General features: G+C 41.9%; 1 protein-coding gene across 1 annotated transcript; it reads right to left on the reverse strand.

Annotated features, from left to right (window-relative positions):
• On the reverse strand, nucleotides 1-26,816 carry carhsp1 (calcium regulated heat stable protein 1). Its single transcript, XM_061224722.1, has 4 exons — nucleotides 26,461-26,816; nucleotides 8,070-8,324; nucleotides 4,990-5,112; nucleotides 1-1,244 (listed from the first exon to the last, which is right to left on the reverse strand). The coding sequence occupies exons 2-4, from the start codon at nucleotides 8,255-8,257 to the stop codon at nucleotides 1,082-1,084; spliced, it is 474 nt and encodes a 157-aa protein (XP_061080706.1). The 5' UTR covers nucleotides 8,258-8,324; nucleotides 26,461-26,816; the 3' UTR covers nucleotides 1-1,081.
• Nucleotides 26,817-27,449: the final 633 nt, after the last annotated feature.

Here is a 27,449-nt window from a genome sequence, read left to right on the forward strand (position 1 = left end):
TGACTGCATCTCAAACACACTTTATTCAGCATCAAATTATAACTCCAGGTACACAATAAACTCTGATGGCAGGCAGACAGGCACATAAGTGTTTAAAATGTGTTTTTGAAAGATCAAACCCGATCGCTGAGAACCACTGAAAATGAAAAGCTGTCGCCCTGCCCGGTGTGGAATTGTAAAGCTATGGTGAGGGCATTTATACTGAATTTTAATTCTGTCTGATGGCAAGTGCTGCTGAAAACCAGCTGGCGGTAAAGCATTTCTGATATCCCTTATATTGTACATCCAAAATCATTTGAAATTATTAATTTCTTTTGAAATAATTAATATGAATAATTGCTGCTTTCAGAATGCTACTAAATGATGGATGAATATTGTACAATTTCACTTATTTTTAAATGTATTCAAACCTACATGCATAATGAGAGAACCCTAGTAATGGACAGGAAAATAATGTACGCAGGAAATTCTGACAGATTTTAAGTTTCCATCTCAGCGGAGTACTTAAATAAAGGCCAATCCGAGGGCTGTTAATGGTCAGAATGAACAGAATACCTGTGAGCTATCAGGATGTACAAGCGTTAAACAAACCCATAATGTCCGATATGAGGAGTTTAAATGTAAAAGGGGGTGAGGATGGTTCCTGTTACATTTCAGAAGATAGAAATCAACTCTTAACATTTTCACAGCCCCAGATATGGAATGTAATTTAAAATCAGGCTTTGAGAGATAAAATAGGCAGAGGTCCCATATGGCATTGGTGATACTCATTGGTTTGACCCAGTCTTGCCGATTTGCTCTGGGGAGTAAACCTTTTGATCGGTCCCAACAAATGACTAACAGCCTCCCCATGTAACACTCATTAAACCTCACTCTCTTAATTACTAACAATCACCAACTCACCTGCCCATGACCCCAACAAAAATGAATGGAGCAAAAAAAAGATGTGCATGGTTGTCTGTGTTCTGGTACAGGGGTCTCCTCTCTCCCACTCCCTGCGGCCAGACCCACTGCTTCCCTGTGCCTGGCTGCAGCCCTGGGTGTTTGCAGCCTGTACTCCCCCCCCCGTCCGTCTCCCTGGTTATGAGCTGATGACGTTCCCTGACCAGGTCTCGTGCTTGGTCCCGGGGGCCAGGTGGGTGATGGTCACGTCCACTGCCTGCACCTTCTCGTGTTTGGGCGGGATGGAGCAGATCTTGTAGCTCACCTCGTCCCCTTCCACCAGCACGTACTCCCCCTCGATGCTGCGGATAAAACAATCGCAAGGTTGACTACGTCCACCTCTAGTCTGCCGTCTATCATTTTATATACTTTTATCACACTTTGCCTTATGAATAGAACTGTAGAACTACAAAGTTAAATGGGCCTTAAGACCTTTAAAAACCAGACGTGAAAGGATTTTTGGGGGTAAAAAATTGACCTCACAAAGCTGACGTTGTTCCCTGATTGTTGCTGAAAGTAGTGCTCTGCACTTTGATTTTGTCATATTTGCACCGTCATCTCTGAAGAGGCACATCCTGACTTTGTTGTAAAAAGGTTACTTGAGCTGGGATGACGCATTTCGAAGCTTCTTTGAACAGCGTCGAGTGGCGGTGACAGACACCTGAATCACCGCTCCTTCTGAAGTCCAGCTTGCGAAAAATAATCAAGTTAGGATGGATCCGGGTTGCCGGGCAGCTCGTTGGCTTAAGGCAACACTGGAGCCCCATAGGGGAGAAGCAGTACTGATGTGATGCCCAGGGCATGGGCGGGTTCATAGGGGTCTGTGTTACTATAGTGACCTGCATAGGAAAGGTCTTCCTTTGACTGTGCCCTGTGCAAGCCCAGCTGTAGACTGCGCTGTGAAAAGAAGCTGGCTGGTGACACCGCGCGTTTCAGAGGAGAACCGTGGATGTCTTCACTCTCCCCAATCGACAGTGGGGTTCACGCATGAACGCAGCTGTGGTTGCAGATAATTGCATGTTCCAAATTAGGGTGGGAATCGGACATGTTAAAAAAAACAAAAAAACAATCTAACTGCAATAATGCTGCTTTGTGTATTAAAATGACTTTTTATTCTATTATTCATGATTTACATATTTTATACTTGTCGGTCATTAAATTTGGGAACCACGAAGTTGATGACTAACTACCTAACTGTAGGCCTCACCAGAGCCTCAGTCCGGCTGGCTCTATGGTTAAATGCTAACATGAATAGAGTTGCTAAATAAAAACATGAGAAGAAAATAAGAACACATAATGGGGAGACCAAATAATTCAGCCCATCTAGGCTCATCATTTTCCTACAGACACTAGAGAGCATACAGCACCGTCATCAAGCCTGAACTTGAACACCACGGGTTTGTCTCCAGTACATAACCTGAGAAAGGCCATTCCATGCATTGATCCATCTGTGATAAATATCCCCCCCCCCCCCCCATGTCCCCTAGTTCTGCAGAACTCCACCTGAGAAAGCTACGCCGATGACTTTCAGTGCCATTGTCCCCTACCCCCAGGGAGGCAGGTGACGAGGTTAGCGATAAAAAGGGGGATGTGGTGGGGCTGAAAATGCTAAGGCAGGGTGACTGTGTGGGTGTGAGACGGACATTAGTGTGTGACATCGCTGGGAGGGCCGGGGTTATCTGCACAGGCTCTGTTCCAGCTTTACGGCCTTCCCAATCGATATACACCCCCCTCCCTTCTCTAATCTCCTAGGCTCTTATCTCTCCAGGGTTTTTTTGGGGGTTTTTTTGTTGCATTGATGGGAGAGGAAATGGTGGCGGGTGTCTCCACCCCCCACTCTGACCGCGGGAGTGACTCAGAGCTAAGGACCCCCACCCCCCACGCTCTTAAACACGCTCTCAAACACGCTCTCAAACACACTCTCAAACACACTCTCAAACACACTCCTCGTGCACTCTCTCTCACACACACTCACATGCTTGTGCACTCTCACACTGTTATGTGCACTCAGCTGACACATTGCCTCTCACTCACACACACACACACACACACACACACACACACACTCATTCACTTACTGACTGCTCCATTTTATACCCTCTCGACCCTCCTATTTCTGCATCCCTCTCTCCCTTTCACCATCCATCTCTCCCTCCCTCCCTTTCCCTTTCTCTCGCTCTACATCCCCAGAGCAGATCAAATAAACTCTTCCATCTCTTCATGCACCTAGCAACTAAACCGTGAGCCAGGCAGGCAAACGAACAGCCACTGTGCTCGGATCACAAAAGGAGCCATCCAGTGCAGGTTTAATCACACACTTACCTAGCGCTGACTCCTATGGGCAATTAAACACTCCATTTAATACACAGTAAGCCATGAGTGGAAAATGGAAAACAACACTTTGACAACTCGAGAGGGTTTGGTGGATTTTCACTGTGTGAAAGTGTTTTAGTGTCGTTCGCTTCTTTAAAGAGCAGACTTGCTTCTCTTCTATTTATTATTCATTTAAATGTGTTGCTTTATTCAGACAGAAAATACGCTGGGAGGGTAAGAGATGGAGAGGTGATCAGAGCTCAGGTGGTGGACTCATAAGGCCTACAGACCGTGCCTCACCTCTCCCCCAGGTCAGTTATGCGACCGAGTGGCACGGCGCTTGTGGGCTTCTATTTTTTTAACCTGCGGCAGGATGGCGACACACTGCTGGGGGAATGACGAGCGTGAACCTAGTGGTTGTGTCCTTATGCAATGGCTGCACTTGAGATTACTTACCTGGTGTAGAATCCAGCTACGACCAGCTTGAAATACCAGCTACCAGCCGTTTTTCAAAACATAGCGTGAGCAGGTGTAACGAGTTAGAGATTCGCGAGGTGGGATTTGAACTCGTCCAAAGAATTTACCAGACAAATGCGTTTCCAGTCAGCTGAAGGCGAACTCGCCCCTACCCAAGGGCAACAACATTCTTTTGAATTTGAGGGTTAATCATTGGGGGGAGTGTTGTTGTGGTAACCTGCTTCGGGCCTTCGCAACACCTACGCCAAGCTAGCCGAAATAGTCGAGCCAACCCTGCTACACAGGTCAAACCATGTTGAGTACAGAGCTGGTCTAACTGCTCAACCAGCTGTTTGAAAACCTAGCCTGAGCTGTTTTTTTCAGCAGGGCTTTTCCTGCCCTGTTCCAAGACCAGACTCACATATTCAGCATACAACCTTCATCATTGTATTAAAATCCTTGGCAGACACTCATTTTCATATATTAACTGATGTACTCAATTGGGAAAATGAGATGAGAGATTGGGCTTGTGATTCTCGGCATCTGCTTTAAGAGTGGCGGGTTCTGAAGCCGAAGGTCTTGATGTTTCAACAGATGTTGAACTGATATTATGAGTAAGCAGAAATGTCAAATCATTAACTCTGTGTACTGTGTGTCTACTGGCTGATAACTGCTAAGATGGGAAGCTGGTGATAAGACTGTAATACCAGGAAACCTGGTTCATCTTTTTAGCAAAAGAGCAAATTAATGCTAATTGTGACAAATGCTTTCCAAAAATGGGATAACAAATCGCCATCAAATATCCTGCACATTATTTTTATGGATAATAGAATACGCAATTTCCAATTTCCAATTTCCTTGCGTCTGCCTAACTGACCATTTAACTGAAATTTGACTGGTTGTGTAAACAGGACAAGCTCATAAACAGGAGCCTGCCCTCATTAATGAAATGAAATTAATTCTTTACTATACAACTGCTGACAGGCACATATGTCACCCTAGTTGATGTTAGATGTTCTAGGGTAAACCCTATGTTATATTCAAGAGAGCACTCAGGTATTACTCAGATATTTAACACACTGTACGGATTTTTCATTACTTCTGAAGTGGAAGCATTCCAATTTAATGTTTTATCAGTAGTTTTTAAGTACAAAGCACAAGGAAGTCTGGAGCTGACTGAGTAGCAATGTCCTTTGTGGTAAGATGCTAAGAAGGAACCCCCCCCCAGAGGACTGTGGGAAATGAAGTCCACGTTCCATCATGGCCCCTCACACTCACTCTGAGATGTGCACGAAGATGTCGTTGCCACCGTCGGCTGGTGTGATGAAGCCATGGCCTTTGGAGCGTGAGAAACACTTACAGACACCAGTGAAGCTGGGCCCCTCCGATGCACGTGTAGATCTGGAAGGAGAAGTTTTTAATTTAGCATTTCATTTAGGCTCCATATTTCATTCCCAGCTTCCATGCCACCTGCAGCTGTAAGCAGTGAAACTACAGCACCTTGACAGGCATTTGGTAAAACACAGATTACACGAGGCCTTGGTGTGTACTACATTTTAGGGTTTGGGTTAAGGCTCTGGTGAGATTTAGCAGTAGCATTAGTATTTTCATTCTATTGTTAGGGAAAAATGGCCTTTTCAATATTTCACAGGTGAGCAGCATCTGATGAAACCGATCCCAGTAAAAACAATGATAGCTATACTTGAGTTTAACTTTCGTATTTATTTGCAAAGAAATGACAGAAAGTGAGAAAGCTTTCCGGCTTTCTGATTTGTATCAGACATAGTAAAACTCTTATACACACTTTTCCAGAAGGGGGGGCTTTACCAAAACAAAAATACATGAAGCTGGCCACGAACATTTATCAGTATTTTGTCTTCTGAATACCCCTTGTTGACCTTGCTGTAAGACCAGAATGTGCTAGCTGAGAAGCAGAGACATTAAGGTCAAAGGCTGTCTCTCTGCTGGGAGAGAGACAGAGAAAGACTCCTAGCAAGCACTTAATTCAGAAAGTGGTCAAATATTAATTTGTCACTAAAAGGTTATTTGTAATCATGTGATTGTCTTTATGTTAACACACATTGTCAATTAAGAATCAATGAATACAATTACCCTTAAACTAGCCAAATATGTTTTTAGGAGAAATATATTCAAACGTATTTGTATTTTGTGGCCAAATGTACATGATTTTTATCCTTCATCCTCCTATTCATCATTTTGAGGATTTTCAGTAATACATTTTTGAGAATTTCTTCCTGAATCTGAAATTTGTTTTTAATTAAATAAAAAAACATAAAAAAATAAAACAAGGCACATGAAAATTTATATGAAGACAATTGATCTTAATTTGAAGAAAGGAAAGGGCTGATGACTGCTATGGAAAGATATAAAATGAGTTATTTTGAGTGTAATGACACTGGTTATTATACTGTAGCTGTTTAATTCTCATCTCACCATTCTCATAACTCATCAAATGAGAAGGGATGTTATTAATATGAATAAAACGAACTGGAAGTGTAGAGCAGGATAAATATATCACTGTGTTCCCTGGCGTCTTTCTGAAAGGGGGAAGCTAAGAAAGATGTATCATGAGTGAGAACATTTTGAAGATTTTGAAATGGAATTTAAGAACAAGAACGTTTGATAAAGACAGGTCATTCAGGAAATTACCTACAGTCCGGAAGGCCATTGTGCATTTGTTTCCACAAAAATTCCTGCCTCAAATAAGTAATTAGCTATATAGCCAAATTGTGTATATTCATGCCACTCATGAGTCTATAAAATACTCTGATGAAAATACTGATGAAAATTATAGGTCTGAAAATATTTGTTAACCCCTTATGGGCAGATGCCACCTGCACGTTACATCTCCCATAACAGACGGATACGACACCAGTGTTGAATTTGATCATATGATCGTTTTTCAAGACACTGACTGTTCAAAATTCATTGCCAATCCTAGACCTTTCTATGGGTTTTCTATAGGGCACCTTAGTCCATAATGGGTTAAGTCATTAAGATCAATAGTTTGGGGCACTGAATCTATTACATAACCTGGCAAGCTGTGCTATCCGTTAATAACTTTGTGTAAAGAAACTATTTGCTGATATGAGAGGGAAAATGACATGGCATTGTTGGTCACTTAAACACATAAAATGCAGAAACCTTGAATGCAGAAACGTCACTCGCTGTGAGCTGGTTTTGATTTTGAATGTCTGTTTTAGTCAGTGCTATTGTCTGCTTCTCACAGAGGGAGGGGGCTCACAGCTTCATTCACTGTGGTTTCCTGGATCTGCAGCCAGGCAGGAAGTGAGACAGAGTAACAGCAGTGACAATGCACTTTTGAGAAACACCCACAATAACAACTAAAGGGCTTTTTCCTCCACATTCATATTCTTGGAAGGCTGATAATGGTGATGAGGAAATTAAAAACCATGGCCTGCTGCAGTCATAAATGATGCATTATCTTTACCAAAATGAGTTCAGATTATGAGCAGGTGAAATCAGTGGAAGGAAATGAAAGTTTATCTGCCCTTAAACCAGCAGATAAATGAATATTTCATAAGCATACCTGCAGATCTGCAAAGCAAATTTGAGGTAACGTGCCTGAAAAAATGATAATGATCCTGATACTGAACATCAAGCTTGGCGGTTTCTGTAATAATCGTGTTAGGAAACAATCAATTTCTGCATAATTTCATGATTTGTTGAAAATAATGATTTTTGGTCACAACAAGTTAAACAATCCCAAATATTATGAAAATAAAGTGGATTCAGGATCAGTCCCAAAGGTTTTATTGTATGGTATGTATGTAATAATGGTCAAAGTTTTTCTGTGGCAATCAAAAATATGTAGTTCTTTAGTAAAAAACTCTACTGGGCAGCTTGGTAGTGCAGGTTAGTACTGCCGCCTTACTGAATCCTGGCTGGGGCCTGTCTGTGTGGAGTTTGCATGTATCTGCTGGTTTTCTCCCACAGTCCAAAGACCAGCTAGGCTATTTGGGCAGTCTAACTTGCCCATAGGTGTGAGTTAATGCCATTTACTAAATGGTGTGTGTGCCTCTGCGACCCTGACCAGGAATGAGTGGGTTAGATGATGGATGGATTTTGCTGGAAGTTTGCTGACTTTTGAAATATGCATTTAAAAATTTGAAAACATTTGAAGGAAAATGAATACCTTTTTGTCATACACTATTCCAATGTCTTAAATTTAGCGATCGTTTGCAGTATATTTCTGAGTGTTTTTTTAAATGCTCTTTTGGACTCCATAAAGCTCTCCTCCAGTATTGACTGTGGTTACCATGCACTACACTTGAGGGGCACTGTGTCAGGAGTGAAGGCTGCCGGCCGGGACTCACGCAGAGCAGGAGCGGGTTCGGCGGGTCGGCAGGGGGCTGGGGATCAGGAAGCCCCTCATGGGGGAGGGGGAGCGCTCGCGGGCGCGGCACTTGGGCAGACTGAGGGAGCTGGGTGAGACGGGAGAGCCCGGGGACACCGGGCTCTGGGGCGCCCTCTGCGGGATGGGAGGAGTGGCTTCTGAGGACATGACGGGGGGGAAAGAGATTCTGTCTCTTATGCTCCAATTACCTCCTCCTCCGGCCTGTTACCTGGAGCTGGAGGGTGGGAGAGGGAGGGAGGGAGGGAGGGAGGGAGAGAGAGAGAGAGAGAGCAAGAGAGAGTTAGAAGACACACGGACTGCCGGTTCATGGGTGACCTGTCTGGAGCAGCTCCTCCAATATCAGCCGTACAAGGACGTGTCACAGTTTGGCTCTTAGTGACTATCCAGATTACATGAGAATCAGACCATCTACAGCTGATGTGCAGTAGAAGGTTTATAAACACAGTCTCCACGTGTGGTTTCTCATTAGAGCAGTGTTCTGAGTGTTTTCTCAAATAGGGGCAGGACCTTTTCTGCTCAACCAATGGGGACCTTTCTACAGATATTAAATTAGAGCCTGCAGACCTGAATTCTTTATGGGTGTCAAACAACGTTTTGACCCATCATGGATCTTCATCAGGTCAAAAAAAAAAAAAACCTTTCTACAGAGATAACCAGACAACAGCCACTCCCAGCTCTCGGTGAGAACATTCCGGTCTCCAAAATGGGCCAACCCAAAACTGACTGGAACGCTGACGGGTTTCTTGTTTCTTTCAAAAACAAAGAACATTTTCTCCAAGGCAAATATCCAACACTGTGCCCAGGGAGTTTTTATCCTAAAAACTTTTTGAAGACAAAATGTTAGTGAAAAATTATTACATAGAGTATGACATTTAGTTTTCTGCACACTCTTTTATTGAATGTGGAGTGGAGGTCAGACTGATTCTTTCATCATTGATACATGTAAATATATCTGGGTCTCTAAAGATTAAGTGAGGGGGAGGGCATTGTAATGGTACAGCATAGCAGACAGCTGAACTATTGTACAAAACATGTTTTGGAATCACGCTCCCGTTCACATTGCTTTCTCTTTAGACAGATGATGGCACTGTTGCCTGTGGGTTTCAAAGGCAGTCAGTGTGCAAAAGCAGCCTTACCCATTAGTGTAAAGGTGTGTATAAAAAAATAAAGAAACATTTTTAAAAAATGATACTAAACAAAACTAGTTCAAACTCTATGAGGTGATGGTTTTTGTATGTGATATTTTAAAATACATCACTGACCATTTGGCGGCATACTTTTAAACCCAAGGGTTCCTTTACATAGTAGATTTGACAACCTCGTGTAAAATGCTTCGGGATAGGTCTCCTGACAAAATATTTCTGGAATGTAAGAAGAGATTACAGAACAGCACAAGAATGAGAACTTTAACCTCTATTGCTTGTGTATACATGCCCCTGACTGCCCAGCAGCATTAGACAGAAACCCTTGATCACAAACACACTCTTGGTGAGTGCAAGGTCCTACAGTCAGTGCACAGTCCTGTGACTCGCACGGTAGCATTGCTGAGATTTGTGTCAGGAACAGAGGCTGCTGGGTGGATCCACCTGTTCCAGTGCATGCAGTGCTCCAGACTGACTGGTGCCAGTAACCTTGTGCAGCATTAACTACAGAACTAAACTGGATTTTTTTTTCTCCAGGCTACTATTATAGGCTACTACTTTTCTTACAGTGGTTTTATTTCTACATGTGTACATCTTTCAGATAAAAACAATGTGATGTAATGTATGATATACAGTAAAAGGCTATCAAAGAGAATTGTTGCTCAGTTCAAAAACACTGCACTGATTTATTCATTCATTAATTTGTTAATTTTGTATCAGTCATCAGATAAGAACTGTTGCTGAATCATATTGAAGTACTGGCTAGTTTTTCCTTGTATTTTGGCAAAAATATGAATCAGTAGACATGGGCATCCCACCCCTTTTAAAATTTGTCACCTGCTCCCTGATGCCCATGGGTGGTCAGAAATCAGCACCACACATGGAAGTGAAATTTTGAAATTCACATTATCCTGTTGATAATTGACAAACTGCAGCAAACTGAGGAACTGAAGTACAGGGGAATCCTCCAGCTTGCATAGTTTCCAGGGTGAATGAAAGATGAGCAAATAATATAAAAAGTACATTAACTTTCCAGTTGCACCATTGACCATAGAAAATAATAATTTTACTCATTTCATTTCAACAATAAAATGAACATTTTTTTTTTTTTTACCATTTTTGCACTTTTTGACTATTTATTGTCTGTATTTTTCAGAACAATTCATCGTATGCATCTCCTTTCTCATCCATTTCAGCAATAAAAACAATTAAATAGTTTGACCTTTTTGGACAAACAATTATTGTCTTATGTATTTGAATGATTTTCTAGGAAAAAATGTTTTCCACATAAATGTCAAGAAACATGTTTTCAATTTATTTATTAGAATTGATCGATACAAGATACCAGCGTTATGGATGTGACACTATTGCGTTAATGCACATTGTTTGACGATCTCTACTTCCCAATCCAATTTTATCATAACATATTTGTTGTCATTTGAAATGGTTCTGAATATCAGTTTTCACATTGAGGTTTTGAATGTTTTCAAGATGGCCGCCAAATAGCATTAATTTGAATGGTAAAGGGAGTTTTTAGCCTACAATTTGTCAGATTTCAAAATGGTCACAATCGACTGTTTGGGACATAATACTTTTAATTGGGAAGTAAGTTTCTTTTTTCATGCTCAGTTTGAGATCACTGTGGAATTGCCCTAATACAACCTCCCTACTGGAGTTACACAAATTGGCTTTTCAAGGGCATGACAAAAGCAAAGATCCTGACATTAAGGGCAGATGATATGAATGAGAAGTTGTAGCTAAACCACAAGCTATATCCCTTTAGACCAGTGCTGAACTCACCAGCTGAACTCTCCATGCTTTTCGCTCTCCCCCTCATGGATGGTAATTGAATAAGCCTGTTTTCAACAGACCAGAAGGTTGTAGAAATTAAATTTTTAAGAAAAAGTACAGGGATTGATTCAATCACCTCCATCACAGATTCAATCAAAACACCATCTGGAATGCATGCACTGCAGGACCAGAGACTGGGAAAAGTAAGCAGTCTTATTGTAGTAGCTACCAGACCTGAAATACATGAACACTTTACATGCAGGTGAAATGATTGAAGTCAAAATGGCTCTCGGAGGTGAAAGCAAAAGGCTCAGAAAGACTCATCTAATATTCACTAAAATATGCTATGCAGTGCATTCTGGGAAATGCTGGTTTACATGTAGGATGCGTTTCACTGTGTGAGAATAAAAATATGAAAATGTGGAAATTGCTTTGCTCCATTCCTGCCTTTGCTGAAGTCATTTTTTTAGATCATTAACACAAATTGCTATAGTAAATGCACAGGTATAAGGTGAAAAACAAAACGGTTCAATTTCAAGTTTTATTCATACACAAACTGTCATACAGATGACATTATAGTGTGTAAATCAGCTCTAACCCTTCCAGCACAAGAAGTCAGTTTCACTTCCTGTCTGAACCAAGCCCTCTTTACAACACAGAGGCAATTCAAACTGTCAAAAGGCTCTACGGGCCAAATTCAAGCAAAAAAAAACAAAAATAAATGACCCAATTTCTTCCTCCGCCAATGTGTTCACCCACGTGCTGCTGTATTCCCGTCGTCTAAACGCAGAAGACTTCGCAGTAACAGCCAGAACAACAACAGGAAGCCAGGACGACATTAAAGGCATGAGAGCTGGCTCAAAGCAGCATGGTACGGTTTGAGTACTGACTGGAGGGGGTGGGCATCGCTGTGGATGACCGCTTTCAGACGACAGTACGGCACTCGCAGTACGCAGGGCCTGAGGCTAGGGGGTTCAAAGGCTCAGGATTGCAAAACACACACAGCCATACTGATACAGGAGAACAAAAACAACAGCGGGTTATGAAAACTTCATCATCAATGTTTTCCTCTACAGAATACACTGCATACCGAGTGAAGTTGTTGCGAGAGAGAAGCTGAAACACTTAAATTAACTGTCATCATCACCCTGACAGGCACCAACACTGAGAAGAAGACATAGGCAATAAACAATTACATCCTGAGGCCAAACTCAATGACAAAAACTTTTCTACCCAAATATAATTGACCAATTATGTATACAATGTATACATCTTACATGCTCTCTCTCGGCATCACACGTACCTGCTCAAACACTCAAACACACACACACACACACACACACACACCTTTACAGTCCAGTTGTAATAAAAGGGCCATTCATATTCTTTTCTCCAAAAAGCCAGCTATGTTCTGTGACTCACTTGGAGATGACCCCGACTTGGAATTGGGACATTATGTAAAGACATACATGTCAGCAGAAAACGACCCCCATTCCACCCCTTTGTCCCACCAATGAAAAACAAGGGTGGCGTTGGGCAGAGAGCCAGGGACAGGCACATTCCTGGGGGGGGGGGGGGTGGTTTTGAGTGGCCCATGGTCCCTTTTAGGGCCAAGGGCACCACACTCACCACTGCAGTGAGGTCACTAATTTACACATGCACAGACCCCAGCCCCTACACACAACTGGTCACCCCCAGTGACTGGGCAAGGTTCACTCTTTCACATTTTCACATTTTCATTTGATGACCCCTTTGGCATTTACTGTACATTCACTTTAGGTGTTTAGCAGACACTCTTATTCAGAGTGACTTACACACACACACACACTCTACAGCATAGTTAAATGAAAATACAGAAAGTATTAGCAAAGTTAGGACCATTGTCTTAAGTGTCCTACAAAGGCCACTATTGCAAACAACATTAAGCAACAACACTAAAAAGAGTCCAATTAAAGCACAAGCACAAACCTACTGGATGTTCATCTGGCTGAATTGTCCAACTATAAACTGAGGAAATAATCTACTATTACTATAAGCTCAAGAATGAGAAGCAGAACAGTCTTACATTTGTTTTATTATAAACCGAATGTCAAAGGCTATATGGCTAAAATGGAAGCTGTGCTTATGTCATTGAGAGGGTGAAACCCTCCCTCCATTGGGGTGGGAGTCCAGCCACTGACCAGCTGGAAATTTCCATCATCAGACCTGGCGACCACAGCTCTCCGACCTCCGAGAGCAGTTCTTTGTTGAAAAAAAGCCAAGGCAAGCAAAATTATCAACCGGTTGAGTGAGCCCTGCTTTCACACAATGGGGGCACCAGCGTACATTGCCGTAAAGGTATTTACATGCAGCACAAACCCCACCAGCAGACAGAAAAGGCACATGACTTAATGTGAGGGATGTGAGGCTCCATCTGAAGACATCCCGACAACCCTACACAAAACACAAATAAAGAACTAAAACGACCCCAGAGGTTTACACTCGCCTACACTACACACGCCAGAGGGGGAATCAGCACCCCCAGAACATCGCAGTCATTCCAGTTCTTACTAGAAGAAGGAGATCCTGAGTTTAAGCCAGTTGCTGGTGGATTCAGGTTTCAAACACCAACTGCCCCCTACTAAAATATAGAACAGCTGAACGTACAGTATAGCATTCAGTTAATTGACTGATATTTCAGCCGATTACGAATAAGTGTTTAAAAAATGGAAACACCTGAGAAACCACAAGTATATGCAAAGCAGAGCCTACTATACAGGTGGGGCTCAGCCATTAAGCAAATAATGTCCCAGCATGCACTGGGTCATGTAGTTGCCTATCATTATGGTTTGCCTGGCTGCGAGGAGACCTTGGTGACTTTGAACCAGGAGTGGTTGTTGGAGCATTTCTGGCAGGAGCGTTGATGTCCAAGGCATGTTTCCTAAGCACCAGTGTCCGAGGCACTATCATCACGGAGCTAAGGGAAAGATATACTCCAGGATGGTGACTGCGTATTAAGGTAAAACAGGGGAGAATGCTGGGGTGAGAGCAGCTAGCTTCATCCAAACTTGTGGCAGACAACACCCTATTAAGTGACTTTGCATCAACATTTCCATTCCCTTCTTTACTCTTTACTCTATGTACATCTAGATGAGAACATCGAGGAACCAGCGAATAAGGATATTCATTTGGGAGGAGTGCAACAGGAAACATGCTCCCTCTCCTTCCTCTGCAACACAATGGTCAGTCTGAGAAAACTGACCATGGTGCCATTATAAACATTTCAGTGACCAGCGCTTGGGTGCTCAAAGCCATCCTGACGCACAGAATCCATTCCAGCCACCCCACCACTTGATGGTACCACAGAGTGTCGAGACCAGCCAGATGGCCAGCTCCTGTATTCCGTTCTGTACTCTCTGCCTCCTAATGATTTCAATGTCTTCAGTACAAAATATCCATTATGACATTATTATATTTGCCCGCACCCCTTCCTGAATATGTATATGATTAATCAAATTGGAATGTTTCACCTTCAATTAATAGGAGACAGAAAGCTCAATTTTACAGATAAAGAATGGAGTACACAGCGAGTCTATAAAATTTGGGGTAGTACCCAACAAAAAAGAATGTATGTATGCTCCATAAAGTTCCTCCCACCAGCTGTCAAATTGCATCACTCTTGCAAAGGGAGGGGTTTTTATGGAGTTGGATTACTGCCGTAATTAAAAGGTTGCGCAGTGTTAGCGTGGGCGATATGCGGCAGGTACTTAACCTCCTCTTCAGCGAAGCGCTTTGTCTGTGTTAAAAAGGATCAAAGTCCCACCACTTCTCCCCCACAGGGCCGCCCCACCCCTCCCTCCACAATCCCCATGTTCCAGAATCACACTCTCGAACAACCATGTACAATACAAGTACCCCTGTTCAGATATGACACATTTTAGTGGGCTTTGGCTTGGATAGGTAGAAACCCCTGGTTCAAAACAGAAAGGGTTTGATGATGATGGAAAGAAAATCTATTGCTGTCACCTTTCCCTTTCTTGTGTGTGTGAGGCCCAGTTTCCCTCCACCGTAACAACCTGTGCCCTGTAGCCCCACGTCTCCCAGCTCTGTTAGGAGGCTAGGTGGTACCGCCAGAAAAAAACCCAACATACCTGCCATTTTCATTATATTTCATTTTGTATTATAAAAAGCAAGAGCCACTGGAAAAGAGCAAAAGCCAACAAGACCCATTGATTCCTACATGCTGGCTAACCGAACACAATCCCAATAATCATTGACCTTTTCCGCTCTCTACGGGAAAATCTCTAATCAAGTTTGCAGCTTTAATCTGATGTGTGTGTTAAATGGAAATTGAATGATAAAACGTTCCCAGCATCAAGTAGGCTGCGTGTATGTGCGTGTGTTTTCCAGTGTGGTTATGTGCATTAATGTATAGGCCATGAGAACACAGACTCATGCAAAACTGAACTTGGCACAAGTCTGAAAAGCAGATGTCACATGATAACACTCTGGACTCTATAGTGGTTCCACAACAATCTACTGAAAGTCTTTCTGGCACAATGTGACTAACCATATCACTGGTGATTAAGGAGCGCAGTTAGTAAGACCAACTAAATGCTTTCACTTATATTTTAAAATTCATTTTCAAGACCAAGTAAAAACAAAAATGATTTAAGCTTTAATTACATACAGCATATGAGACATTAACTACAAAATGGCCATAAGTAGTCACATTTTTCTCTATTTTACGCTGAAATATACAACATACGGGCAATCCGCCCCTTTCTCACCCCCTACTCAACCCAGCTCCTGGTCCAAGCGATGGTTCTGTCCCACCTGGACTACTGCAATTCCCTCTTGGCTGGCCTCCCAGCATCCGCCATCAGACCCCTCCAACTCACCCAGAATGCAGCTGCTCGTCTGGTCTTCAACCTTCCCAAATACTCGCACGTCACCCCCCTGCTTACTTCCCTCCACTGGCTGCCTGTCATGGCTCGCATCAAATTCAAAACATTGGTGCTAGCGTTCCAAGCAGTTAAGGGGTCTTCCCCAGCTTACCTACAAAAAATCATCAGACCCTACACCCCTGCCAGACCTCTTGGTTCAGCCTCCACACGCCGCTTGGCACCTCCCCCTCTCCGAACCTCCACCTCACGCTCACGACTACTGTCTGTTCTGGCTCCACGGTGGTGGAACGAACTCCCCGTTGAGGTCAGAACTGTAGAATCTCTCCCCACCTTCAAGCGCAAACTGAAGACGCACCTCTTCAAGCAGCACCTCTCCCCATCCCTCCCTACCTCCCTATGAACCTTAATTGTTGTCTTTGTGATTTATTTTGTGTATCAGTATTTATAGCTGGCTAGGTAAGCAGTATTTGGATAGTTAAGTTTGGTCACTTTTGCCTTGTTGTTTGTTTGTTTATTTGTTTGCCAAATGCCATTAATGTAATGTAATGTAAAAATATATTATTGCACCTTAAGCACTTGCGTGCCCAGGACATGGAACTGGCAGTTGCCAGTTGTGTGATTATTTTAACAACACAATGTCAACAAACCTGTTGGGTGGCTTCGCAGCATGCTCTGTGTAACTGCCCTAACTTGTGACTGTCAGGCACACTCCACACTGACTCGCCTTTTTTCAAATGTTTGGACCACACATCCCATAAACTGTAAGCTTGCTAACAAGTGGCACTTCATTTTCCCCCACAAGCAGGGTCGGGTGATTCCCTCCCACAAAATGTGTTTTCTTTTTTTTTCTTCTTTTTTTGATTTCTGGGGTAAGTTTCAGTGTAAATAATATGGCAGTTGATGGTAGGATAAACAGGCCGGCAGTTTCGAAAATCTGTATGGGAGTCAAAGGGCGAAGGGTGGTTTTCAGAAATCTTTCGTGGGATGACTGTTACAGGCGTCGAGCAGCAGCGCTGTGTGCAAACATCCCACCCCCACATTTGGAGAACACGTCACACTCATACTGAAATGAGTGTTTGTGTGGGACAAGGCACCATTTTCATACAAGCAGAATAAAAATGTTTTTTGTAGTCAAGTTCAATGTGAGCCAAACTAAACTTTTCGTGAATGGTGACTTGTGTGTTCACTGCAGCCCGAAAACCTTAAAAGCAATCGTATCCCTTTAGCAGCTGCAGCCCAGGGCTAAACTTCGTTTAGGCATGCGGGGTGCGCTCGTACAAACCACTATTGTGAAGTAAATGTCAAAAATGTGTACTGTAATCTTTTAATCCCCAGGGTCGTGTGATTGGAGCGCATGATGTAGTTTACGGTACATAGAATAGTTTGCATATCATGTACAAACTTAAAAACACACGAAGAAAAAATGCCGTCATGGTCAGACAAATGCAAAGACTGCAGACAATAGCTGTCTCTTAAGAGAAAGAGTAAAAAAAATAAAAAAATAAAAAAAATAAAAAAGGTTTCTCAACAGGAATAAAAAATAAAAATAAAAATAAAAAACTGCATTTCAGTGGGTAACCAGAAAACCAAAACCAGGGTTTTGGGTTTAGGCTACTTGTTATTGGGGGTTTCACCTGCCTAATGCAGTGGAGGGCCGCAGTGTCTACAGGAATTTGTGGTTTCCGTTCCATCAGCAGCCAAGAGGCCTTGCAAACAAGGTGTGTGGACTCTTTAGCCAATGAAAGACTTTGAAATGCATCTCTCGTGCCGAAACACACCAAAAACCAGCAGACACCCTCCAGGCCTGGATTGACACCCCTGACACAGACCATAACGCTTTATCTACTCCAGACAGGCCTAGGCTAGGCTACTTGACGGCTCCAAGAAACGAGTTCCAAGAAATAAAAATAATGTAGCATGCACATAAAAACAACGGATTATGCATTTCTTATTAACCTAAAATCAACTAAAATGTCTCCTGATTATGTTACATTGCTACACAGCATCTAATACAATAGATTTGTTTGGTCTGGCAGCGTGCTGAAACCTCATCACTCAAGGCCTACTGAAATAAACAAGTTTTCCTTGCCTCCGACACATCAGTGTGTGGTACTGATAGGGAGAGCCCAAAGTAGTTGATTATTTACTACTTAGATTATAGGCCTACAGTACATTCTAAGAAACTCTTTTTGGCACCCAATATGGTTCCTGTAACTTTTTGATAAGGATGATGACCATTCTGCATTTTTCTCAACTTGTTTATAAGTTATATGAGCTCTTGCCTATTTATCTATGCGTTACATATCACAAATACTTCGTTGCAAAACATAAGCCAATCCACTAACACACACATTAAAGCCTATAAAGCTAACTCATTGCACATTTGAAATGACCACACACTGTTCTCCAGCCAGTGAAACGTGAGTATTCACCCAGGCCACGGTATAACATGACTTATTTTTCTGTGATATCTTTCACCCCCTATAGGCATGTCCTAGTCCACCAATTAGGAGCCAAATTATTCACCACAGTCTTTCATTTGATCAGTTAAATAATAATACTGACATGAACATCCAGCATACACAGAGGGGATGCCTACCATTATGCATCACCTGAAACCTCACTTTGTTTGTTCCCTCCCACGAGTTCCCAAGACGTCAAAAGCTTCAAAAGCAAACACTGCCATTGTTTTTCTGGTTACCCGATAATGCACCGCAATACCAAAAAATGTTCCCCTTTGGTTTTCCTTTATTTTCTGTTCCCATTGAGAAGCATGTTTGTTTTCCTAATTAATGAATGACACACAGATAGACCCTTTAGCAGGTGAAAAGTCAAACGATGATTCCCCACAGCAGGAGTATTAATCTGAGTCTCTGTGAGGAACAGATGCACAGTGTAAATCACATTGTGGGTTTTGCAACAAACAGGTGGCCTGCAGCTCTGAAGAAAATAATATAATAATATTTAAATAATATTTCATATATCAAATATTATATCATCCGTTTTACTGAGCGTCTTGATCAATTCTGCCCTGGCTACACAAATAAAAGATCATGGCCATTATCGTCCCTGGACTTATTTTGGAGCAGAGTAATATAACAGTTGACCGCCGCTGATTAATAAGAATGAATTGAATAATGTCACAATATAAGACAACCAAGAGACAGTAGATCAAGTTATTTATCAGCTGCTGTGGGCGTCTCCATGAAGAGATAATGGAGATGAGCACAGCCCCACAGTGTAAAATGACAGGAGTGCAGGCACTGCCAAACAGGTTGTTCCTGCTCTGTCTGACAACAGGCACAGGAGGGAAATTACAGAGTTACTCTAACCCAAGAACAAGAAAGGTTACCAACTCCACCTAACGCAGATGTTTTAGGCCCTCTCAAAAAGCAAATAAAGAAATATCAAATTCAATCAATCACAACTGCTCTTGGAAATAAGGTTTATGATATCGGTCATTTTTTAAACAGCTATACCACCTGAGATCTCTTGACAGTAGCAGCAGAGTTTCCTATAATTTCTATGTTCTAAAACAGTATTTGTCATTGACGTTCGTAACATTGCACAAGCTGCTCTGTGTGCAGAGACTCGATTATAATGTGGCATAGGATACACAGCTTATCTGCATGCAACACATAGTCAACATCTTTTGATCGTTTTGCATTAAGTCTTGAATAAACAGAGCAACCAAAAAAATGTAACACCGATATAAACTGCGGACTGCCTGCTGCTCTATCCATCAAACTCCAACAGTGCCAACATGTCTTCCTGCGTACCACCAGATCTGAATACAAATTCTAGGAGAGACACTGAGCAGTGACTACCTGGGGAAGCAAGGTGGCTATGGAATGCTGGTTTTAACCAGTTTACGTTTTTCTGGCTTAAGTGCAGGTTCAGTCCAATATGGTTCCAAAAAACTATTCCACCAAGGATAGCTACATGTGGTATAGCTCAGGCCTGACCAAAATTAGCAAAATGCCACTCTAGGACATTAATAAACCAGGATCCCTTAATAATGGGGACCACGGTTGGGTTTCGGATCTGGACAATACCAGCTGTGGCTGGCAGCAAATGGAAGAGCAAAAGGGGGAAAAAGTGCTTTAATTAAAATACTGATGCAAACCCTAAGCTGCACCCTGAACTACCTAATGAAAGAAAAATAATGTCAGATCAAATAAATAATGTGTCTAATTAAATCAGAGAAGAAGCTGTGAAGAAATCCCAGCACAGACTCTTTCCCTCTTAGTGCACCCCTGGCGTAGCCAATGAGCTGAAGAGGAAGGGCAATCAGGTGGCCAAACTGGAAAACATGACCGAAAAACACGGGTTAACGCCCCTATGAGGTATGGGATACCAAGGGTAGAGAGACTCGATACGAATAACATAAAATAGCTACGTACTAAGTCCTAACACTTAAGAAGCAAATAAAGGCCATGACAGTGTGTAATATAGGATCTCTCATATCTCTGTGGAACTGTCTTTTTAATAGAGGGCTGGCAATTACAACCTCTTCCGGGATACAGCCAACACAGCAGTGCCACTGAGGAGAAAACTCCCTGGAGGGGAGCTACACAAAGGAGGCCAAATAAACCTCCTAAAAATGGCAGAGCTGCATTCTCCAGTCAATCAACACATCATCCGAACAGAACCACTCTTCTCTCCACTCGACAGCTCTGATTGGCCCAGCTCAGCGAGCCATTGTTCATCCAGTGATAGCTCCCCGCAGTAAGTGGATGACACATCACAAGGGTCACCACAGCAACCAATTACAAGTAAACCCGGAGGTTTCAGGTTTGAATCCTAGGTTGGTGGATGGCTGTTCTACGCTTAATCAAGACAACCTGAAGTTCTTCAGGAAATGTCTAGCCATTTAGATGAAGATATACAACAAACGCATTATGTAATCAATAACAGATATGATTATGTAATGGTTTCTGTCTATACACTCACTGAGCACTTTATTAGGAATCCTGGGATTTTCACGCACACTAGTCTCTAGGGTTTGCAAAGAATGGTGACATTTTTTTTCTTTTTTTCATAATAATTCCAGTGAGCAGCAGATCTGCAGACAGAAACGTCTTGTTAATAAGAGACGTCAGAGGAGAATGGCCAGACTGGTCAAAGCTGACAGGAAGGTGACAGTAACACAAATAACCACACATTACAACAGTGGTATGCAGAAGAGCATCTCTGAACCCACAACACATCACAACAGTAAGTGGATAGGCTTCAGCAGTAGAAGTCTAAAAAATAAGTAATAAATATCTAATGAAGAGCTCACTGAGTGTATATGGAATGAATATCCGTCACTGCGGCAAGCACCTTTGAGCCCAAATGGCATCTGCAGTAGCCTCAGCTAACCGATGTCGAACCACTACATGTGCGAGTATTACGTGCATTATGGTCACGGCAGTTATTCATTGCCCGCTGGGTTGGGGAAGACACCAGGGTGATAAAATGAGGTAATGGAAGCGATCCATCACCTGCACTGTGTGGCTGTCTCACCCCGAGGATTCCTGACACCGGCACAATGAATAACCATTCCTCCCCCAATGTGCCTTCCAAATGCAAAGCACAGTGTGACCCTCTCACCGCACGCTCAAGTCCCGTTTGTTTCCTCAGAGACACAAAACGCCCAAAAGGAGCAGCGCATGCTGAAGGTCCACTCAGCTTTCTGGTCCTCCTACCACCTCAGGCCTTCATTACGTTTACCGGAGGCAGTGGACGAATCTCTCTCTTAGAGCCGTCGGCTGCTCTGCCGCTAGTTGAGCTTTGCCTATAGCCCAAAGGACTATATCTCTCCCAGACCAGGAGGAAGTCACCTTGCCGACAGGCTACAGCAACAGCTAAATTGCTCCACAACTCAGAATTAGACTCAAACTCGCACTACCAAATCATTGCATTCCAAGATCCGACAATTACATCAACACTACTCATAAGGCCGCCATTGATTTTAGGATTTAGGTGGACATCTCCCAGAGCTTCAGAAAAAAAGTCAATACAATTTGACAACACTTCATATTGGACTATCTATTATCTAAGACACAAATACCTCCGGGACACTTTCAAAACGTCTATTATTTCACCTCTTGGATGATCATTCATCGCTCATACAGCTCGATATTTAATGGTGTGATTCAGAACAAAGTGTCCTGATCATGCTGTCTCAGGATATAAGCCAGCAATCTGCTTTAAAGCTTTCTTCAGGGTCACTGTGGTTACAGAAGCCAGCTTCTGGGAAGCCAGTGGTTGTTTTTGACGAAGCAATCTAATTGTAATCAATCAGGGTTTGGATAAAATCTAGGATGCCAATAAGATAGTCTTCTGTAGAAATGTATGGTTTTGCACTGTAGCAGGTGAACACTGAATCAATTATCCTGGAAGCCTAGTTCATTTATTTATTTATTTATTTTTATTTATTTTTATTTTTTTATATTCCCGCCACCCTCTTGGGAGGTCAACTTTATTTTTAATAATACATTGGTAAATTTCAGAGAGAGAGACAGGGGGAGGGAGAGGGAGAGGGAGAGAGCGAAGGAAGAAAACAGTATGAAGCCTTTGAGGGGAGGGTAAAACAAAACCGACAGTCACTAAAAATAACAATAAATGGAAAAAAAGAAAAGAATAAAGAATAATAATAAAAATAATTATAAAGTGTGGAAAGAGTGACTTGTGTATACATATGAACACGCAGACCTAGTTCATTTATGAGTAGGGGGTAAGGTAAGGTAAATCTTCACAAATAACAAGATGCTGCCCCATTTTCAGTGAAATATCTAATCAGATGCAAAATGGGGTAAAAGGTATAACATCTATTTTTTATTTCAAAAACATTGCCACAGCTGGCGGAGCTAAGAATCATCTTAAACACTCGTGTTTCTTCAAAGGTCCCTCTAGCTTTTAGAGCATACCTCAGTTCCCCAGGTTTATTTTAGATTATATTTAATCTTCTACTACTGCCAGGCTAGCGCCATCTACAAGTCCTTTGATGTTTGCAAAGGAGCATTTCAAACACAGGCAAGCTTGTTTGTCTTTGCACCACAAGCATTCAAATGAACTTGTTTTAAAAGAGCTCAGAGCCCATGCATGCATGTAGGTACACCAGGTTGCAAAAACATTGCCACAGCTGCTACCGTACATACTCCCTTGTTTAGAGTACATACACTTCTAAGACTTGTCCCTAAACAACCTTCACATTTAGATTCTGAAAAAAAATTCTAAACTGAAAGATTTTCCGCACATTTCACAAAAGACAAGTGCAGGCAATTTTCCCCTTTCAACACATGGCAGCCCTGTCTTTCTCAGGCAAGGAAGGGATCACCAATCTAAAACTGGGGCGTCTCACTAAATTCTTAAGGGGTATAAGAGTCTGTGCGTTTTTATCGTTCCCTACAATCACCTGCCAAGTAAGGCCTTGATAACAAGCTGTGTGGATTCTTCAGCAAATTAATTTATATGATTAGTTGAAGACTTATATGATCCAATGGTGCTGAGAACGCCCCAAAGATCAGCAGACACTGGCCCTCCATGACTGGAAATTGACACCTGTGGGATAGGAGCCTTGCACGAGCAATTGTCTTGGCCGGTTGGGGCTTGCTGAAACTTAACACCTTATGTCTGAAGGACCAGGGACTGCAATTTATCTGCAATCTTTGTATTTTATGAATGGGCTATAGGAGGAGGGGTCGGTACCCAACACATCTGCCCCTACACAGGAACAAGCAGGGCAAATTCAGAAATGCAGCCACAGAATGCTCCACAAGCTAATCCACAATACATATAATAACAAATCCAAAATTACACTGTATACAGTATTAACACAATACTCACTGATTGCATATGCAATGTATGCCTTTATGGCTGACCCCCAAGTATGCGGATTAGTTTAAAAGAACTTTTCTGCAATATAACACAAGTACAATGTAATTATGGGACTTTCATTCTTCCTGGCATGCATCGTCATTTCTGACATGATGTGATATAAGAGGGTAAATAATCCCCCTTACATCACAAAAAGCACCTAATTTAAAAAAATGAACAGCTTCCAGGATTGCAATTCTGATTGACAAAAACCAGCATACAGTGGTCCCCCAGGACTGACTATCTCACTGAGTGAGATATACACCACTGCACAGCATACGCACAGAATTAAACACCTGTTTCTGAGATTTCATATTTTACATTCATATATTAAGATAATTTTTTCATAGTGGGCAATGGAGCATTATTGCCTTAAAGCCATGTGAAATGATACGGTTTATAGAAACCTACGAAAAGTGTTTACATATAGACCACAGTTTCATCAGGCTCCAGTGCGCATTGCGATGTCTGCCTCTCTGTAGGCAGCGATGCACAAAACGCCACAGCTGCGTTTCCATTAGGGGAACTCATTAGAGCTCTGCTTAATAGCCTAGCTCCCATTTACGCCGTCTTATAGGGACTTAGAGGGGGCTGCTGTTTGGCTTGTCCGGGCAAGGTATATTCTAGTTTGTGAACTAGAATGTACCTCGATATATTACTGATCCTGCTCGGTCAATGTAAAGCAATGTCATCAGGCACCCGTAGCCCGCCTGCACAAGCAGTCTTCCTTAAACACAAAGCTAAAAGTTAGTACCCAAGGTCTTCGAACCATGGCCCCCGCCGAGCACTCCATACAACAGATGTGAATATGATTAGCCAATTGAGTGAAAGAGTAAGATCGCACACAAGAATTCATCACAGTTTGGTTGCTTTTCCAGGGATGACATTTCAGTCAAGAAACAACATTCAAGTCATGGATATTCACTCTGAACTCAGGTCTCATGGCAGGACAACTTCTTAAGCTAACATTTATTTCTTAATTTGTCCACAATATAGGGAGAATGATTAGCAAGACTGATCTGTTCTCTTTGTACACAGACAAAGGTAATCACTTTTCTCCTCATACACAAACACGTATCAGTGACTGCTTGGAGTGTACCACGATTAACACAGTAATCACAGAAGGCTGAAAATGGTGTTGACAATGATTTAATGGAGAAATTACTGGATATCACCATTATGGTCCTGGACCACCATTTCTGATCAACCCAAGCACATGTGGATACATGCACAGATGAATAAGTCTAGAGCAAGCACACATACAAGCTACCCGTTTACCAGAGAGATGACGTCTGAGTAGGGTTTTCCTGGCATGATCAGAGGCAGGCTAGCTCCCATAATAGAGGGGTAATTACATTTGATTGGATTTTTTTTCTGGAGAGCACAGTATGAACAGCCCCATGTGACAGACCAGGGCAGGACACACCAGAGAGAGCAGGGGAGGATGCATCTGCTTCCATTTGAAATCTGATTACTGCTTTCCCAGGCCTGCCAGAAGCATTATGGTAAAGTGGCGGTAGAGCAGTGTGGGGAGCTGGTAGTTTGATGCATAGCATAGTCAATTGACAGGTCCTCTACCACTGCACAGAAGGCAACAAACAAGGTCTGAAGTGGAAGCACAGCTTAGTTTTTGGAACCTACTCCACATGACCAGTAGTCTAAGGATGACCGTGTTGCAGCAGTTTGAGGGAACACTGCCGTGATTTCTACAGAGTCATTATTACCATAATGCTTCCAAACAAAAATAGCAAAGAAAGAAAAAAAAGAAAATGTATCAAGGGGTCATCATAAGCCATGCGGCTAGAACTTCGTGATTACCTGTCCCATCAAGCTATTAAGTAGCATACCCGAATTCAAGAGTGCACCAATTGTGCGTACCTGTGAATTCGTGTCCCATAATTTTCCTTTCAAAGACACATTTACGCACACAACATACGTCTGTACAAATAGTACTCCATAGGAGTTAATTGCGAGAGGGAGGCAACCTCACATACCTCGTAAATAATTCGGTTCATTAATACATGCTCATCTCATTTAGCACGACATTTTTAATTCCATTATAGCCTACTGCAAGCTTTTAAAAGTCACAAATAAATCAGCATATTCCAGGTACGATTTAATCTAAGAGAAAATGTCCGTTTTCTGTCCGGCATTATAGGCATGTAGGCAACCGAAAGCTCCAATATGCTCCAAAAGTAGGCTGTAGCAAGTTGTGAAATAGGCCACCAAGATCGAAAGCACCAATAGCTTTAGCTAGCATGCAATGAAATCGCTTCCATTTCGTTGGCCACTTTTATCCATATAGTCAAGAGACAATCATTTTCCATAGGTCTTTGTAAACTTTAGCTTACCTTTTTATCTAACTTGCCACACGCCTTAACGGGCGTTTGGAAATACTTTTCAATTGCTAGAATAAGACCTATCAAGTAGTAGGCAACTTATTTTTTGTTTTTAAAAAATGAATCGCCTTTTTCGACCTAACATGAAATGCGCAATTACCCTGCAATAGACCGTTTACAAATCATGTGAAATTCTTGTAAAAAAAAAAAGAAGTACATTTGAAAACGAAAAAAAACATTGCTTGTTCGATTTAATGGGGAGATTATCAGGGTCAGAAACAATTATGCCGGAGAGCATCGAAAGCAACAAGGTGTTTGTGCTCACTTACCTTTTTATAACTTTGAAGGCGAGCTGAAGAGTAGCCTAGTTGTAGCCTTTCCTTAATTAACAGGAACGTAGTCTAATATCCAAGCATTCAATACTTAATCCCCAAAGTAGGCTAATTAGAATGTCCGTTTTCACTGCAAATGGTGACAAAGCTTTAGCAAGCTGACAATAACGGTGTTAAATTACTCCGTGAAGACCCTGACATAGATGGTTTCAACTAGCAATGACATCATGAAGACTATGTTACCGTAATCTATCTAGTAGTTAAATGCTAATTTAAAAAGTAACCGAATCTGTTGAACAAGGCGTCAGAGCTAGAACACTACAAATATTTGCACATATGTTACAGAGTTATGTCGTCTGCAAATGCACGAGAGGTATAAAACGAATAAACCCCTAAACCTGTGGTTCCCAAACTCGGTCCTGGGGCTCTCCGTGTACGCTGGTTTTCGTTCAAATTAAAATTTAAATCCAAGAACTTTAACAAGCTATTATTTTATTATGTGCTATAGATGCTTATTTACCCTATTAAGCCACGTTATATGTCAAATATCTATGCATGTCATGAAGAATAACATTTTCATGTTGTGTTAATTGTAAATAATTACATAAACAAGGCTTATTTTATTTTTTTATTACTTATTTTTACTTATATTATCAAATTTGATCAAATGAATGAATCATTAGGCTCATAATTGATTAAATTGTGGACACCTAGCCACTAAAAACAACTGCCAGATAATACAGAATTATTGTGCATTGTGTTGATCAATTTAAGTAATAAATCATGCAAGTAATAGTATTATGAATTACAACACAAGTTCAGAAACATAATTAAGAGCCTATTGACAAACCTGTCTGATGTAGCCTCGTTTGTAATTTATTACAATAATCACAATACAAACATTGGATTTTTATTCTTCATGGTATGCATAGCTATGTCTTACAAAATGTGGTTAACAGGGTAAATAATCCCTCTGAACATAAAAA

Source organism: Conger conger, chromosome 16, assembly GCF_963514075.1.
Source record: "Conger conger chromosome 16, fConCon1.1, whole genome shotgun sequence".
NCBI lineage: Eukaryota > Metazoa > Chordata > Actinopteri > Anguilliformes > Congridae > Conger > Conger conger.